This window comes from Salmo salar, chromosome 09 (assembly GCF_965601325.2).
Source record: "Salmo salar chromosome 09, fSalSal1, whole genome shotgun sequence".
NCBI classification, from domain to species: domain Eukaryota; kingdom Metazoa; phylum Chordata; class Actinopteri; order Salmoniformes; family Salmonidae; genus Salmo; species Salmo salar.
The window spans coordinates 135,930,285-135,948,955 of NC_138299.1; the positions used below are offsets into that span (position 1 = coordinate 135,930,285).

At 45.9% G+C, this 18,671-nt stretch overlaps 1 protein-coding gene across 1 annotated transcript in view; it reads left to right on the top strand.

Moving 5' to 3' along the window:
- The window catches only part of LOC106612781 (membrane-associated phosphatidylinositol transfer protein 3), a 173,069-nt gene that overhangs the window by 66,221 nt on the left and 88,177 nt on the right, over positions 1-18,671 (top strand). The window contains exons 4-5 of the mRNA XM_082956328.1: positions 14,298-14,364; positions 15,012-15,235. Coding sequence (XP_082812454.1) covers positions 14,298-14,364; positions 15,012-15,235 — 291 coding nt within the window. The remainder of the gene's footprint in view (positions 1-14,297; positions 14,365-15,011; positions 15,236-18,671) is intronic.

The window sequence follows — 18,671 nt, forward strand, 5'->3', positions numbered from 1 at the left end:
GATCCGCGAGCAGAGCGGGGTCTACGTCCCGCACCGGAGCCGCCACCGAGGCTTGATGCCCACCCGGACCCTCCCCTATTGAGTCAGTACCTTTGGGGGGGGTACTGTCATGCCCTGACCATAGAGAGCCTTTTTATTTCTCTATTTGGTTAGGTCAGGGTGTGATTTGGGTGGGCATTCTAGATTATGTCTATCTATGTTTTGTATTTCTATGTTGGCCTGATATGGTTCCCAATCAGAGGCAGCTGTCTTTCGTTGTCTCTGATTGGGGATCATATTTAGGCAGCCTTTTCCCACTGGGTTTTTGTGGGATATTGTTTTTGTACAGCTACTGTGAAGCCTACAGAACATTACGTTTGTTTTGTATTTTTTCTTTGTTTTGTTCGGTGTTCATCTATTAAAAGTCAGATGTACGCTTACCATGCTGCACCTTGGTCTCCTTCTTACGACGAACGTGACAGCATGTGTGGTTCCCACCGTGAAGCATGGAGGAGGAGGTGTGATGGTGTCTGGGTGCTTTGCTGGTTACACTGTCTGTGATATATTTAGAATTCAAGGCACACTTAACCAGCATGGCTACCACAGCATTCTGCAGCGATATGCCATCCCATCTGGTTTGCACTTAGTGGGACTGTCATTTGTTTTTCAACAGGACAATGACCCAAAACACACCTCCAGGCTGTGTAAGGGCTATTTGACCAAGAAGGAGAGTGATGGTGTGCTGCATCAGATGATTTGACCTTCACAATCACCCGACCCCAACCCAATTGAGACGGTTTGGGATGAATTGGACTGCAGGGTGAAGGAAAAGCAGCCAACAAGTGCTCAGCATATGTGGAAACTCCTGCAAGACTGTTGGAAAGCATTCTAGGTGACTACCTCATGAAGCTGGTTGAGAGAATGCCAAGAGTGTGCAATGCTGTCATCAAGGCAAAGGGTGGGTACTTTGAAAAATCTCAAATGTACTGTAAAATATATTTTGGTTTGTTTAACACTTTTTTGGTTACTACATGATTCCATATGTGTTATTTCATAGGTTTAATGTTTTCACTATTATTCTACAATTTAATAAAAATGTGATTTAATGACTCCAACCTAAGTGTATGTAAACTTCTGACTTCAACTGTATATACAGTTGAAGTCTGAAGTTTACATACACGTCATTAAAACTCATTTTTCAACCACTCCACAAATTTCTTGTTAAGTATAGTTTTGGCAAGTTGGTTAGGACATCTACTATGTGGATGACACAAGTAATTTTTCAAACAATTGTTTACAGACAGATTATTTCACTTATAATTCACTGTATCACAATTCCAGTGGGTCAGAAGTTTACGTACACTAAGTTGACTGTGCCTTTAAACAGCTTGGGAAATTCCAGAAAATTATGTCATGGCTTTAGAGGTTTCTGACAGGCTAATTGACATCATTTGAGTCAATTGGAGGTGTACTTGTGGATGTATTTCAAGGCCTACCTTCAAACTCAGTGCATCTTTGCTTGAAATCATAGGAAAATCTAAAGAAATTAGCCAAGACCTCAGAAAGAAATTGTGGACCTCCACAAGTCTGGTTCATCCTTGGGAGCAATTTCCAAATGCCGGAAGGTACCACGTTCATTTGTACAAACAACAGTACGCAAGTATAAACACCATGGGACCACGCAGCCGTCATACCGCTCAGGAAGGAGACGCATTCTGTCTCCTAGAGATGAACGTACTTTGGTGGGAAAAGTGCAAATCAACCCCAGAACAACAGCAAAGGATCTTGTGAAGATGCTGGAGGAAACAGGTACAAAAGTATCTATATCCACAGTAAAACGAGTCCTATATCGACATAACCTGAAAGGCCGCTCAGCAAGGAAGAAGCCAATGTGTCAACAGTGTGTGCAACTGGTTAACTGAAGTCAGGTGCAGGAGAGCAGAGATGAGTGAACAGGCACACTTTATTTGGCAGAAGGAAAACAGTTGGACGCAACTCCGTAACGACAGTCCCGCCAAAGGCAAAAGCGAATAGCGCACTCGTCACACAAATAATGAACAGAGGATAATATACACGTAGAGTGATGAGGGGATGTAAAACAGGTGTGCGGGAAAACAAGACAAAACAAATGGAAAATGAAAGGTGGAGCGGCGATGGCTAGAAGACCGGTGACGTCGAGCGCCGCCCAAACAAGGAGAGGAGCCGACTTCGGCAGGAGTCGTGACACACTGCTCCAAATCTGCCATAAAAAAGCCAGACTATGGTTTGCAACTGCACATGGGGACAAAGATTGCACTTTTTGGAGAAATGTCCTCTGGTCTGATGAAACAAAAATATAACTGTTTGGCCATAATGACCATCATTATGTTTGGAGGAAAAAGGGGGAGGCTTGCAAGCTAAAGAACACCATCCCAAACGTGAAGCATGGGGGTGGCAGCATCATGTTGTGGGGGTTCTTTGCTGCAGGAGGGACTGGTGCACTTCACAAAATAGATGGCATCATGATGTAGGAAAATTATGTGGATTCATTGAAGCAACATCTCAAGACGTCAGTCAGGAAGTTAAAGCTTGGTCACAAATTGGTCTTCTAAAAGGACAATGACCCCAAGCATACTTCCAAAGTTGTGGCAAAATGGCTTAAGGACAACAAAATGAAGGTATTGGAGTGGCCATCACAAAGCCCTGACCTCAATCCTATAGAACATTTTTGGGCAGAACTGAAAAAGTGTGTGCGAGCAAGGAGGCCTACAAACCTGACTCAGTTACACCAGCTCTGTCAGCAGAAATTGGCCAAAATTCACCCAATTTATTGGTGGAAGCTTGTGAAAGGCACCTGAAACGTTTGACCCAAGTTAAACAATTTAAAGGCAATGCTACAAAATACTAATTGAGTGTATGTACATTTCTGACCCACTGGGAATGTGATGAAATAAAGCTGAAATAAATAATTCTCTCTACTATTATTCTGACATTTCACATTCTTAAAATAAAGTGGTGATCGTAACTGACCTAAGACAGGGAATTTTTGCTTGGATTAAATGTCAGGAATTGTGAAAAACTGAGTTTAAATGTATTTGGTTAAGGTGTATGTAAAACTTCCGACTTGAACTGTAGTTGTCCAGTTGGAAGGTGAACCTTCACCTCAGTCTGATGTCCTGAGTGATTTTCATCAAGGATCTCTCTGTACTTTGCTCCGTTCATCTTTCCCTCGATCCTGACTAGTCACCCAGTCCCTGCTGCTGAAAAACATCCCCACAGCATTAACAATTTAATACATTTTAGAATAAGGCTGTAAGGTAAACAAAATGTGGAAAAAGTCAAGGGGTCTGAATACTTTCGCGGAAGCTCGCTCCACGCTACATAGGACCATTCAAGATCCTGAGTCGCATCAAACCTATCGTCTCCAGCTTTCTAGGTATGAGGGTCTGTCCATCCTTCCATGTCTCCCGTCTCAAGCTGGTAAGGACCAGTCCCTTCTCTCCCCCCACACCTGCCCCTCCATCCTCCTCGACTTGTCGACGGTCGCCAGGAATTATGTGCCATATGCGTTTGTCTCCTGAGTGAGTTTCCGCGATTTAGTGTTAGTTTTTTTCCCTGTGTTACTGTGATCCTTCCGTTACCGTTTCTCAGTAAAGTATTATGTTTATCCTTAACCGCTGATTCCTCGTCTGGTCTCTGCTCTGCATGTGGGTCCAACCTTACCATGTCACACCCTGTATGTAGCTGCTCTCTCTAGCCCTACCCATTGTAAGTTGCTGCTCTCTTGCCCTACAGCCTGTAGGTATCTGCTCTCTCTAGCCCTGTCTACTATAGCTAGCTACTCTCTCTAGCCCTACCTACAACCTGTAGCTAGCTCCTCTCAGACATGCACACAGAGGGAATAGCATCTTCCCCCTCCTCATCTGTATTCACCCCATTGCCTCATTCTCGCCCCAGCCAGCCAAGTCATTTTTTTATACTGTGCTAGCCTAGCAGGCACAGTCTCCCTCATACGCTAATTCCCATTTAATTACTTTTTTCAATTTTTGCCTTATTGCTATTTCCTTCTTTAAATAGGAAATCCCCAAAGCATGAGAGCTGGGGAGACAAGGACCTTCTCTGTCTGGAATAATAAAAGGGTGTCAAAAGAAAGGCAGAGCAGAGATAATGATAGCAAGCGATAGAGTCTATGACTGTCTACACTATTGGGACTGCCTCATACATCTTTACACTATACATCTCTCTGCTGGGATGGCATGTTTGTTGATAACGCTCTCCCGTGTGTGTGTGTGTGTGTGTGTGTGTGTGTGTGTGTGTGTGTGTGTGTGTGTGTGTGTGTGTGTGTGTGTGTGTGTGTGTGTGTGTGTGTGTGTTTATCTGTGTAAGTGTGTGTAGTTGTGAATGTGTGTATGTCTGACAGAATGTGTTGTGGGAAATACATAGTGATAGCAATGTGAGCAGATAATCACACCTAAACAACACTTATGTTGTCGTTCAGCTCCAGGTAAAGGAACAGGATATGAAATATACAGCTTTATATACAGCTGGTTAACAGCTTTATGACCGGTTATAGATGTGTTATAGATGTTTACTGTTGATTTAAATATGGGCATACATGTTGATTTTAATATGTAGCAACAGTGTGAGTGTTAAGTCACAGCAGAAGCGGGCAACTATTCCCTACGTAGTGCACTACATTTGACCAGAGCCCTATGGGATGCAGCCTGCGACTCAGCGTCTCTCCTCCTCTGCACTGAGGGACACATAACAGATCGGTCTGCCCACAGAGCAGCAGCAGCAGTACATGGGTAGGAAGCAGCTGTGGCAATCAGGGACACAGATTGGGGTGGGAATGTGTGTGTTCACAGCTCTAAATAGACATATGATTGTGCTTTGCTGTGTGTGTGGGTGGGTGCGAGTGTGCGTGCTTGTGTGTGTGCGTGCCCATTCTCCAGACACTTGTCCATCTGTGCTTGTGCGTAATGTACACTCACCTGACAGTTTATTAGGTACACCAACCCGTTCACGAAAATGGTTCGCTCCTACAGAGAGTGAGTCACGTGGCCGTGGCTTGCTATGTAAGGCAGGCAGACAGGCATCGAGGCATTTAGTTACTGCTAGATTGAACGTTAGAATGGGTAAAACGAGTGACCTAAGCGACTTTGCGCATAGTATGATTAGCGTTGCTACAGTAGGTATGTCGGATCCAGAATCTCAGAAATGGCCACCCACCTGGGCTTTTCACGCATGACAGTGTCTAGGGTTTCCTGAGAATGGTGCGACAAACAAAAAACTTGTTCCTTGTCACGGGTGGGCTATTGCAGCAGACGACCACACTGGGTTCCAACTCCTATCAGCTAAAAACAAGAAGAAGAGGCTTCAGTGGTCACGCGATCACCAACTCTGGACAACTGAGAAGTGGAAAAACATCACCTGGTCCGACAAATCCCAGTTCCTGTTGGGTCATGCTGATGGCAGAGTCAGGATTTGGCGTAAGCAGCAGCATGGACCAACATCCCTGTGGAACGTTCCCTGTGGAACGTTTCCGAACATTCCTGTATAATTCATGTCCCGAAGAATTCAGGTTGTTCTGGAGGCAGATAGACTTGGTAATAGATGTGTATTCCCTTTAAACTGTCCGGTGAGTGTATATTCTCACCGCGAGGCACTTGTGTGTCTGAGTGTTCTGTAATGGTGGTGAGCTGGTAAGCTCCCTGCCTGGGGTGTGTGTGTACTATACTGAGCTGTAGTGAACAGTAGTGATGGGGGTAGGGGATCGATACAGTTACATATTGGGATATTATTTTTGATGATATATCGTATTGTATCATTTTGACAATATTGCAATGTTATTTTGTTCTAGTTGGCTGTACCGGTACCAAATCTCCAGTATTTTTCTTCATAGCTTGTTCTCCGTCTTCTTTTTAAATAAGGAGCCAATTTGTTTTCAGCATATTCATTTCCATGACTGATCAAAACTCATTTTCTCATGGTTCTCTGTTGTTCCTTTACAGCATACATATGGTGAGCAATATGTTTGCAACATCGAATGGCAATAAAATCACAGTATCGTGAAAAACAATTGTGAAAATCGCAATACATAACATATCGGCACCTAAGTATCGTGATATATCGTGAGGTCCTTGGCAATTCCCAGCCCTAGTGAGCAGATGGAGCTGGATGTTAGCATACCTCCACTGTTCCAGGGCCAGGTCACAGAGGTCACAGAGGTCAGATCGTACTGAAAACAATCTTTCATTAGGATCAGCGGTCCCAAATGGCACCTTATTCCATATAGTGCACTACTTTGCACTACCCCTATGGGGGCCCTAGTCAAAAGTAGACAGTGCAAAAGTAGACAGTGCTATGTATCACCCATTTTCCTGATTTGTACTTGTTCGATATCTGGTTAATTACCAAGGACATGCTCTGGAAAATGTACTGCGTAACCCAGTTCACTGACTGTGGCAAACTGGCAATCATGTTGAGGGATCTAACTTTGTCATAAAAATGTATTGTGATTCTATTGTGGTGTCTGTCTGTGGTATTGGGAGGCTAGTGCATAGCTAGCATTCACTGGCTGGACCAAGCCAAGTGAATGTAGTTAAGGTGCTTAGTGCTCTACACAAAACAGTGATGGCACGCGGTGAGTGAGTTGTCACATTGAATGAATACATTCCCTCCAGCACTAAGTGAACCTTAGCCTTAGTCATCAAACATGGCTCACCTTTAAGTGTTGTTCTGGGTAGGTTCTCTCAGGGTCTACCTCACCAGTGAGGCCTCTCTAAGAGTTAGCCTCACAGTTCACAAACCCTCAGTCTAAATGGAGCTGACATTACATAGCCCCCTGTGTCATATTTTTGGAAACATATTTTGTGTGTACAACTTTTTCATTGGAAATCTGTATTCTGTAAACTCACTCTGTCTCTCTGTGGCCTTACAACAACTTCGCAATATTATGAGGTTCTCTCTCTCTCTCTCCCTCTCTCTCTCTAAGCTGATAGAAATCTGTCATTGTGGCAGTAGTTGTAGAAACCAGGGGAGAGAGAGAACTTTGCAATAGGCAGGGACAGGAGACATGGAAGGACAGCAACATGGTTTAATTTAATTTATGGAGGAATGACATTCTAAGACACAGTGGTCGAGACAGCACGAGACAGAGGGATCAGGATGCAAATAAATAGTTCACACTTCCTCCACTAGCTAGTACTGACATACTGCCAATATCCTTCCTTCACTAGCTAGTACTGACATACTGCCAATATCCTTCCTCCACTAGCTAGTAATGGCATACTGCCAATATCCTTCCTCCACTAGCTAGTACTGACATACTGCCAATATTCTTCCTCCACTAGCTAGTACTGACATACTGCCAATATCCTTCCTCCACCAGCTAGTACTGACATACTGCCAATATCCTTCCTCCACTAGCTAGTACTGACATACTGCCAATATCCTTCCTTCACTAGCTAGTACTGACATACTGCCAATATCCTTCCTTCACTAGCTAGTACTGACATACTGCCAATATCCTTCCTCCACTAGCTAGTACTGACATACTGCCAATATCCTTCCTCCACTAGCAAGTACTGTCTGTCTGTCTGTCTCTCACTCTGTCTGTCTCTCTGTCTGTCTGTTTTTTTTCACATTTTTTTTTTAACCAGGTAGGCTAGTTGAGAACAAGTTCTCATTTACAACTGCAACCTGGCCAAGATAAAGCGTAGCAATTCGACACATACAACAACACAGAGTTACACATGGAATAAACAAAACATACAGTCAATAATACAGTAGAACAAAAGAAAACAAAAAGTCTATATACAGTGAATGCAAATGAGGTAAGTTAAGGCAATAAATAGGCCATGGTGGCGAAGTAATTACAATATAGCAATTAAACACTGGAATGGTAGATGTGCAGAAGATGAATGTGCAAGTAGAGATACTGGGGTGCAAAGGAGCAAGATAAATAAATACAGTATGGGGATGAGGTAGGTAGATAGCTGGGCTGTTTACAGATGGGCTCTGTACAGGTGCAGTGATCTGTGAGCTACTCTGACAGCTGGTGCTTAAAGCTAGTGAGGGAGATATGAGTCTCCAGCTTCAGAGATTTTTGCAGTTCGTTCCAGTTATTGGCAGCAGAGAACTGGAAGGAAAGACGACCAAAAGAGGAATTGGCTTTGGGGGTGACCAGTGAGATATACCTGCTGGAGCGCATGCTACGAGTGGGTGCTGCTATGGTGACCAGTGAGCTGAGATGAGGCGGGGCTTTACCTAGCAGAGACTTGTAGATAACCTGTAACCAGTGGGTTTGGCGACGAGTATGAAGCGAGGGCCAACCAACGAGAGCGTACAGGTCGCAATGGTGGGTAGTGTATGGGGCTTTGGTGACAAAACAGATGGCACTGTGATAGACTGCATCCAGTTTGTTGAGTAGAGTGTTGGAGGCTATTTTATAGATGACATCACTGAAGTCGAGGATCGGTAGGATGGTCAGTTTTACGAGGGTGTGTTTGGCAGCATGAGTGAAGGATGCTTTGTTGCGATATAGGAAGCCTATTCTAGATTTAATTTTGGATTGGAGATGCTTAATGTGAGTCTGGAAGGAGAGTTTACAGTCTAACCAGACACCCAGGTATTTGTAGTTGTCCACGTATTCTAAGTCAGAGCCGTCCAGAGTAGTGATGCTAGAGCAGGTGCGGGCAGTGATCGATTGAATAGCATGCATTTACTTTTACCTGCGTTTAAGAGCAGTTGGAGGACACGGAAGGAGAGTTGTATGGCATTGAAGCTCGTCTGGAGGTTAGTTAACACAGTGTCCAAAGAGGGGCCAGAAGTATACAGAATGATGTCGTCTGCGTAGAGGTGGATCAGAGAATCACCAGCAGCAAGAGCAACATCATTGATGTATACAGAGAAGAGAGTCGGCCTGAGAACTGAACCTTGCGGCACACCCATAGAGACTGCCTGAGGTCCGGACTACAGGCACTCCGATTTGACACACTGAACTCTATCAGAGTCTATCAGAGTTGGTAAACCAGGCGAGGCAATCATTTGAGAAACCAAGGCTGTCGAGTCTGCCAATAAGAATGTGGTGATTGACAGAGTCGAATGCCTTGGCCAGGTCAATGAATATGGCTGCACAGTAATGTCTCTTATCTATGGCGGTTATGATGTCGTTTAGGACCTTGAGCGTGGCTGAGGTGCACCCATGACCAGCTCTGAAACCAGATTGCATAGCGGAGAAGGTACAATGGGATTCGAAATGGTCGGTAATCTGTTTGTTAACTTGGCTTTTGAAGACCTTAGAAAGACAGGGTAGGATGATATAGGTCTGTAGCAGTTTGGGTCTAGAGTGTCACCCCCTTTGAGGGGGATGACCACGGCAGCTTTCCAATCTTTGGGAATCTCAGACAATACAGAAGAGAGATTGAACAGGGTAGTAATAGGGGTTGCAACAATTTCAGCAGATAATTTTAGAAAGAGAGGGTCCAGATTGTCTAGCCCGGCTGATTTGTATGGGTCCAGATTTTGCAGCTCTTTCAGGACATCAGCTATCTGGATTTGGGTGAAGGAGAAATGGTGGGGGCTTTGGCGGGTTGCTGTGGAGGGTGCCGGGCAGTTGACCGGGGTAGGGGTAGCCAGGTGGAAAGCATGGCCAGCCGTAGAGAAATGCTTATTGAAATTCTCAATTATAGTGGATTTATCGGTGGTAACAGTGTTTCCTCGCCTCAGAGCAGTGGGCAGCTGGGAGGAGGTGCTCTTATTATCCATGGACTTTACAGTGTCCCAGAACTTTTTTGAGTTACTACTACAGGATGCAAATTTCTGTTTGAAAAAGCTAGCCTTAGCTTTTCTAACTGCCTGTGTATATTTGTTCCTAACTTCCCCGAAAAGTTGCAAATCATGGGGGCTATTCGATGCTAATGCATAATGCCACAGGATGTTTTTGTGCTGGTCAAGGGCAGACAGGTCTGGAGTGAACCAAGGACTATATCTAGTCCTAGTTCTACATTTTTGGAGTGGGGCATGCTTATTTAAGATGGTGAGGAAGACACTTTTAAAGAATAGCCAGGCATCATCTACTGACGGGATGAGGTCAATGTCATTCCAGGATACCCCGGCCAGGTCGATTAGAAAGGCCTGCTCGCAGAAGTGTTTTAGGGAGCGTTTGACAGTGGTGAGGGGTGGTCGTTTGGTCGCAGACCCATTACGGATGCAGGCAATGAGGCAGTGATCGCTGAGATCTTGATTGAAAACAGCAGAAGTGTATTTAGAGGGCGAGTTAGTTAGGATGACATCTATGAGGGTGCCTGTAGTTTACGGATTTGGGGTTGTACCTGGTAGGTTCATTAATCATTTGAAGGCATCAAGCTTAGATCGTAGGATGGCCGGGGTGTTAAGCATGTCCCAGTTTAGGACACCTAGTAGCACGAGCTCAGAAGATAGATGGGGGGCAATCAATTCACATATGGTATCAAGGGCACAGCTGGGGGCAGAGGGAGGTCAATAGCAAGCGGCAACAGTGAGAGACTTGTTTCTGGAAAGGTGCATTTTTAGAAGTAGAAGCTCGAATTGTTTGGGTACAGACTTGGATAGTAATACAGAACTCTGCAGGCTATCTTTGCAGTAGATTGCAACACCCTTTGGCAGTTCTATCTTGGTGGAAAATGTAATAGTTAGCGATGGAGATTTCAGGGTTTTTGGTGGTTTTCCTAAGCCAGGATTCAGACACGGCTAAGACATCCGGGTTGGCAGAGTGTGCTAAAGCAGTGAGTAAAACAAACTTAGGGAGTAGGCTTCTAATGTTGACATGCATGAAACCAAGGCTTTTACGGTTACAGAAGTCAACAAATGAGAGCACCTGGGGAGTGGGAGTGGAGCTAGGCACTGCAGGACCTGGATTAACCTCCACATCACCAGAGGAACAGAGGAGAAGTAGGATAAGGGTACGGCTAAAGGCTATACGAACTGGCACGTTTGGAACAGAGAGTAAAAGGAGCAGGTTTCTCGGCACAATAGCATAGATTCAAGGCATAGTGTACAGACAAAGGTAAGGTAGGATGTGAGTACATTGGAGGTAAACCTAGGCATTGAATAATGATGAGAGAGATATAGTCTCTAGAGACGTTTAAATCAGGTGATGTCATCGCATATGTAGGAGGTGGAACAACATGGTTGGTTAAGGCATATTGAGCAGGGCTAGAGGCTCTACAGTGAAATAAGACAGTAATCACTAACCAGGACAGTAATGGACGAGGCATATTGATATTAGAGAGAGGCATGCGTAGCCAAGTGAACATATGGGTCCAGTGATTGGTTGGGCTGACTGGGAACACGGCGATTCAGACAATTAGCAGGCCGATGCTAACAAGCTAACAGTTAGTAGGCCGGGGCTAAACAAGCTAGCAATTAGCAGACCGGGGCTGGCAAGCTAGCAGTTAGCAGACCGGGTTAGCAATCAAGCAATAGGCAGACCGGTGCTAGCAGTTAGCAGACCGGGGCAGGCAAGCTAGCAGTTAGCAGACCGGGGCTAGCAAGTCAGCCTTTGGGGGACGTCACAATGGGGGTAAGTCTGTTTTTGCCTCTTCGTGCGGTGACGTCGATAGACCAGTCGTGGAATTAGTTGGGTTCCAAGTAGCTCTAGACAGCTAGCAGGCCGGTTAGCAGAATGGGCCTGTTGGAATCCTCGGGCAGATTATGTCGGTATTCCAGTCGTAGAGGATCGGCGGGTTCCGTGCCCCGTACCGGCAGTAGAAGGGGTCCAGATATTGTAGCCCAGGAGTGGGCTTCGGTGGTAGCACAGGAGCCCTGGCTGAGCTAGCTTCAGGCTAATTGGTGCTTGCTCCGGGATGGAAACGCTAGCCAGGAGTAGTCACCCAGGATTGCGGTTAGCTAGTTGCGAAGATCCAGTTGAAAATGTTCAGAGTTTGCGGTAGGAATCCGGGGATATGGGAAGAAAAAAAAACATAAAATAATAATAGGTCCATTATGCTCTGGTTTGAGTGACGTTGTTCGAACTGGCGAGAGCTTTCCGAGCTAAAGGTTAGCTGATGACCGCTAGTAGTGGTTTGCTGACTGATAGCTGGTAGGTAGTTAGCTGGCTAGCTTCAGTTGAGGGATTCCAGATCCGAAGTAAATAGAAATACTTTAGAAGAAAAAACAGATCCAAGCCACATTGGGTGCGGCGGGTTGCAGGAGAGTATTTAGAAGTTGAGGTTTAGGAAATTATTTTAAAAAGATATGCGAAGAAAAGGATGTAAAAATATATATACAAGGGACACGACAGGACAAAGACGTCTGACTGCTACACCATCTTGGATGATGGTTAGAGACAGCCAGTGTGTCTCTGAGACTTGTAATGCACATATTGGCAGAACATGAGAGAGGGATGCTGCTGTGAAAGAAAGTGAGGGAGAGATAAAAAGAAAGGTAAAAAGTCAAAGAAAGAGGGAGGGAGAGTTAGAATCCCTTGGTAACCTGGATGGATCCCCTGCCGTTAGCTAGGCTGCCCAGCTGCAGGAGAGGCTTACTGAGGGCCACGGGAGACTGCTTTTCACCACTCAGCTTCCCTGTCACAAATAGGATTACATCAATGCACTTCAAAATTAAACGAACATGTCTTATTTATAGTGAAGTAGGCTTCTGTCTGTCTACAACCAGCTGTGCTTGTATGTATATTTCCCTGTCGATTACACGCAAGGCTCCCCTGTCTACCATGGCTATATTTTAGTATAGCTTTCAGGGTTGTACCTAAATGAACCTTTGTTCACCAATTTAAAAGCAAATTGAGTATAACTAGGGACTGTGAGTTGGGTTCACTCAACCCATTTTTTTACTCTATGTTACAACTCCTGAATAATTAAGAGGTTTGTTTTGGTTGCAATTATCTAATGTTACGTAAGAAGCAAAAAGGCTTCATTGTAAATATGCAGAGAACCTCTGATCACACATTCATTTGAAATGTATGACTAATATTGTACTGTGCTCCCTGTACCAGTCCAATACATAAAAACACCAGCTCTCATTGTTATTCCACCTCCCACTTACAAAGAAACTTTACGATTGATTTGCTGTAGCTAACGTTTTGACCAGAATAGTGCAGTGGGTCTGCTGAGTGTTGAAATGGAGGGAGAGGCAGGCAGGAGGTAAGAGGTAGCCGGAGACAGAGTGGCTGGCAGGCAGGCAGACAGACAGGCAGAGTAGGGCAGGCTGTGGGCTGGGAGCTGACAGGCTGTGAGTGTGTGACAGCCTCCTCTGGCAAACGCTACCAGGGGGAGAACAGATAAACAAGCAGGAAGTAAAGCACAGAGCCTAGAGAGAGCGATGGAGAGCGAGAGAGAGCTGGAGTGAGAGAGATAGAGAGAGAGAAGAGCTAAGGAATAAGATGACAGAGCATGCAGAGGCTTCAGGGAGGATCTTGAGTTTGGCCAGGAGCCAATGGCTTGCCACACTTCACACAGGAACACAGATAGACACATCGTACAGGTGGTTGGGTAAATAACCATAACTCTCCTTTATCCTTCCTCCATCTTCCTCATCCCACCCAAGGTGTATTTGCATTGTCTGACAAGCCAAAATCCAAAATATGGCAGTGCCAGGCAGCTACTGTGGTGGGGACAGAACCATATGCCTGTATGAAAGGATTCTGTGTGATGAGTCAGTATTGACTCTTCAGGAGTATGTTCTTATGAGATTTGAGCTTAAGGGCATACAATATTTGGGGCTCATCTCTCAGATATGGAAGGAATAAAGAGAAAAGTTGAAGGCTTTAGTTATACTGAAATTGGTTAGCACCTGGGATCAATAATATTTGAAGTGTGAAGTGGCTCATGTATTGAGTTCTCTCTCTCTCCATTGTCTCTCCCTCCTTTTTCTCTCTCTTCCTCTCTGTCTCAACTTTATTTATCTCTATCACACTTTCACTCTCTCTTCCCCCTACTCTCTCTCCTTTCTGTATCTCTATCTCTCTCTTCCTCCTTCTTTCTCTATCTACAATTCTTTCTTTAATTCTCTCTCTCCCTCGCTCGCTCTCTCTCTCACTCTCTCCCTCGCTCTCTCTCACTCTCTCCCTCGCTCTCACTCTCTCTCGCTCTCTCTCTCACTCTCTCGCTCTCGCTCTCCCCCCCTCTCTCCCTCGCTCGCTCTCTCTCTCACTCTCTCCCTCGCTCTCTCTCACTCTCTCCCTCGCTCTCACTCTCTCTCTCGCTCTCACTCTCTCGCTCTCGCTCTCTCCCCCCCTCTCTCTCTCTCTCTCTCTCTCTCTCCCTCTCTCTCTCTCCCTCTCTCTCTCCCTCTCTCCTTCTCTCTCTCCCTCTCTCCTATCTTAAATCTGTAGGGAGCCTGTATCGCCTGGGGCGTTCTCGATGTGTCCCTCAGAGCAGCATCGACGGGTTAGAGGACATGGAGGTAGGAGAATCACAATACACACTCTGATAAATAAATGACCAGTATAACTACCCTACCGTCTGTTCATGAGGTGTCTCTCTATTATCTATAGTATATATGAATGAGGTGTCTCTCTATTATCTATAGTATATATGAATGAGGTGTCTCTCTATTATCTATAGCATATATGAATGAGGTGTCTCTCTATTATCTATAGTATATATGAATGAGGTGTCTCTCTATTATCTATAGTATATATGAATGAGGTGTCTCTCTATTATCTATAGTATATATGAATGAGGTGTCTCTCTATTATCTATAGTATATATGAATGAGGTGTCTCTCTATTATCTATAGTATATATGAATGAGGTGTCTCTCTATTATCTATAGCATATATGAATGAGGTGTCTCTCTATTATCTATAGTATATATGAATGAGGTGTCTCTCTATTATCTATAGTATATATGAATGAGGTGTCTCTCTATTATCTATAGCATATATGAATGAGGTGTCTCTCTATTATCTATAGCATATATGAATGCAGGTCCAGGAGTCTTGACTTATACCACTAACCCACTTCTCCCTCCTCTCCCCTCACATCCTCCTCAACCTCACCTCTTTTCTTACTCTTCTTTGGTCATTCCTTCCTCTCCTCCGCTTGGCAGAAGACCCAGTGTAAGACCCACGTGTTGCTGCTGGTGATGCATGGTGGGAACATCCTGGATACGGCAGGGGCAGACCCTGGCACCAAGGCTGGCGATGCCACCACGCTGTCCTCTGTGCTGGAGAAGGTGGCTCGGGCACACTTCCAGGCCGCAGCAGAACATGTGATGATCAAGCTAGTGGCCTGCCCAGCTGTGTGTGCCGAGGCCTTCTCCCTCGTCTCCAAGTGAGTCAATCACACGACACGTCAAAGGGGGGAAAGATATCAACATTCTTAACATTTCTTAATTTTTAGGATTATGATTTTTGCTTTCTGTTTGGCATTGAAGTGCAGTTTGTATTGGCCTTTCATCCCTTTAAGATTGCCTCAGCGCTGCCTCCCGTCGCTGAGCTGAATAGCTGAAGCACAGTGGAGAGTCATGATGGCTTTATAGCAGTTGTAGCTTGTGATATGTGGGCTATATGTGATATGTGGGCTATATGTGATATGTGGGCTATATGTGATATGTGGGCTATATGTGATATGTGGGCTATATGTGATAGCATTTCCATTGAGGGGAATTCACCACCCAGCAGCGATTTGCCAGCGATTTAGTCTGACAGTCAGAATGACACTACACCATTTAGGCATGTTTGTCATTTTTTAAGGAGGCAATGCAGAATACCCAAGTGACCATTTCCAGTTCACACAAATTGGTCTCGGGAATCAAATGAGTCAACAGTGACGTCGGGCCAGAGATAACAGGCTGCCAATTCTGTTGAAGGTTAAATTGGAAAATATATAGAGCAGGCAGCCTTTAAACAGATGTTGGGATGTTAATTAGCATGCTACTGACATTTACCAGGCTTTCGAGGCATTTGGAAAATTCAACTCATAACCTTTTTTCCTGCTCACTGTTTTTAATTGATCTACCATTGAAGCCACCTAAAGACACTAGCTCTATTCAGCGAACAGAGGAAGAAAGATGAAATGAATCCCAGAGTGACTTGAAATGACTGGTTCGAATTGCATTAGTGTTCCGCTGCTGTTTGGGTGCCTTTGTTTATTATTGGGATCATAGTGTGTCATTTGATGACTCGCTATGGTCTTCACCTAATTAACCACCGTTGTTATTATTGGGCTCCTGTGTCTTTATCTGGTTGTGGAGAAGAGGGAACTGAATTGAAGATGATACGTTTGAGGTATCAGTTACCTCCAGAATAAGCTGCTGCCTTCCTGTCAGTGCTGATCTATTCAAACTCCTCTACATGTACAGTAGTTACTCTAGCTGGCTGCCTGCAAGTCATCAATCACACATAAGCCTTAAAGAGGTGTTCACTCTCTTTGGATCCTCTTCTTTAAATCACCTCCGTTAAGTAATGAAGACCTTGGGCAGGTGAAAACTAGAAGACTTTGTAGACTATCTTCAGTTTTTCCTGTTCTGAGGAGGAGGCAGAAGCAGCATCTCTCTGTTCTGTGTTGTTCGGGCGATTGTCGGCAGTATATGTCAGGCTGCTGTCTGCACAGAGACTAATGTTTTCATGTTGTATTTAAAGCTGCCAGACTTTCAGGGGGAATCTTGTCAGACATATGCACCCATGTTTCAGCTCCCTGCTCAATATATTGTCTTTGGTAGAATGCCACTTTGTTTTGCGCAGCTATTTTCCATTGATATGCCAGTGAAAATGTTTGTGTCTATATTTCCACTCGTTAGTATGTGTGGACTGGGAGCCAGGAGACTGGGTTCTGAGGCTGCGTCCCAATTAGCAACTTATTCCCCACATAGTGCACTACTTTGATCAGTAGGGAATAGGGTGCCGTTTGGGACGCACACTGAGACTTCCGTCCGTCTGTCAGTCTGGTGCAGTGATTGGCGTTGGTGAGAGATAGTGACTGGAGGCGAGAGCTTAAATAGAGGGCTGTAGTGTTGCCTCAGCAGCTGTCTTGACATCTTTCTGCCTGCCTGCCTCCCTGCATGGCAAAGCAACAGCCAGGGAAGGAACAACATCCCTCGGGACTCTGTGTGCGTGTGTGTCATCTAATGTCACAGAGCAGGCAAGACTGAAAAAGGCTCTCTTCAGAGAGGGTTTGTGGAATTTCTGCTTAATTGCCCTCCCCTTGTCTTAATGGCCTGGGTTTACAGGGCACACAGTTTACAAAGCTAACGAGGGAGAGACAGACAGAGGGAGAGACAGAGACAGACGGAGAGACAGAGGGAGAGACAGAGACAGACGGAGAGACAGAGGAAGAGACAGAGATAGACGGAGAGACAGAGGAAGAGGCAGAGACAGACGGAGAGACAGAGGGAGAGACAGGGACAGACGGAGAGACAGAGGAAGAGGCAGAGACAGAGACAGACGGAGAGACAGAGGAAGAGACAGAGATAGACGGAGAGACAGAGGGGAGAGGCAGAGACAGACGGAGAGGACAGAGGGAGAGACAGAGGGAGAGGCAGAGATAGACGGAGAGACAGAGGGAGAGGCAGAGACAGACGGAGAGACAGAGGGAGAGACAGAGACGGAGGGAGAGGGAGAGACAGAGGGAGAGGTAGAGACAGACGAAGAGACAGAGGGAGAGACAGACAGAGGGAGAGACAGAGGAAGAGGCAGAGACAGAGGGAGAGACAGAGGGAGAGACAGAGACAGACGGAGAGGGAGAGACAGAGGAAGAGGCAGAGACAGACGGAGAGACAGAGGAAGAGGCAGAGACAGACGGAGAGACAGAGACAGACGGAGAGGGAGAGGCAGAGACAGATGGAGAGACAGAGGGAGAGGCAGAGACAGAGGAAGAGGCAGAGACAGATGGAGAGACAGAGGGAGAGGCAGAGGGAGAGGCAGAGACAGACGGAGAGACAGAGGAAGAGGCAGAGACAGATGGAGAGACAGAGGGAGAGGCAGAGACAGATGGAGAGACAGAGGGAGAGGCAGAGACAGATGGAGAGACAGAGGGAGAGACAGAGACAGATGGAGAGACAGAGGGAGAGGCAGAGACAGATGGAGAGACAGAGGGAGAGGCAGAGACAGAGGCAGAGACAGATGGAGAGGCAGAGGGAGAGACAGAGACAGACGGAGAGACAGAGAGCTGCAGAGGCACAGCTCACGGTGAGCTTAATTAGGCAAAGATGTGTGGAGTAGAGTGAGAGCTGCTGCTCTCTGGCTGTGTGTGCTATGAATGTACAGAATAAGGAGTGGTATCCATCTCCTTGTCCTCAGGTCACTGTCAGGTCAAACTCCCTGTCGGTCCCTGTCCTCAGGTCACTGTCAGGTCAAACTCCCTGTCGGTCCCTGTCCTCAGGTCACTGTCAGGTCAAACTCCCTGTCCTCAGGTCACTGTCAGGTCAAACTCCCTGTCGGTCCCTGTCCTCAGGTCAATGTCAGGTCAAACTCCCTGTCGGTCCCTGTCCTCAGGTCACTGTCAGGTCAAACTCCCTGTCGGTCCCTGTCCTCAGGTCACTGTCAGGTCAAACTCCCTGTCGGTCCCTGTCCTCAGGTCACTGTCAGGTCAAACTCCCTGTCGGTCCCTGTCCTCAGGTCACTGTCAGGTCAAACTCCCTGTCCTCAGGTCACTGTCAGGTCAAACTCCCTGTCCTCAGGTCCCTGTCCTCAGGTCACTGTCAGGTCAAACTCCCTGTCCTCAGGTCACTGTCAGGTCAAACTCCCTGTCCTCAGGTCACTGTCAGGTC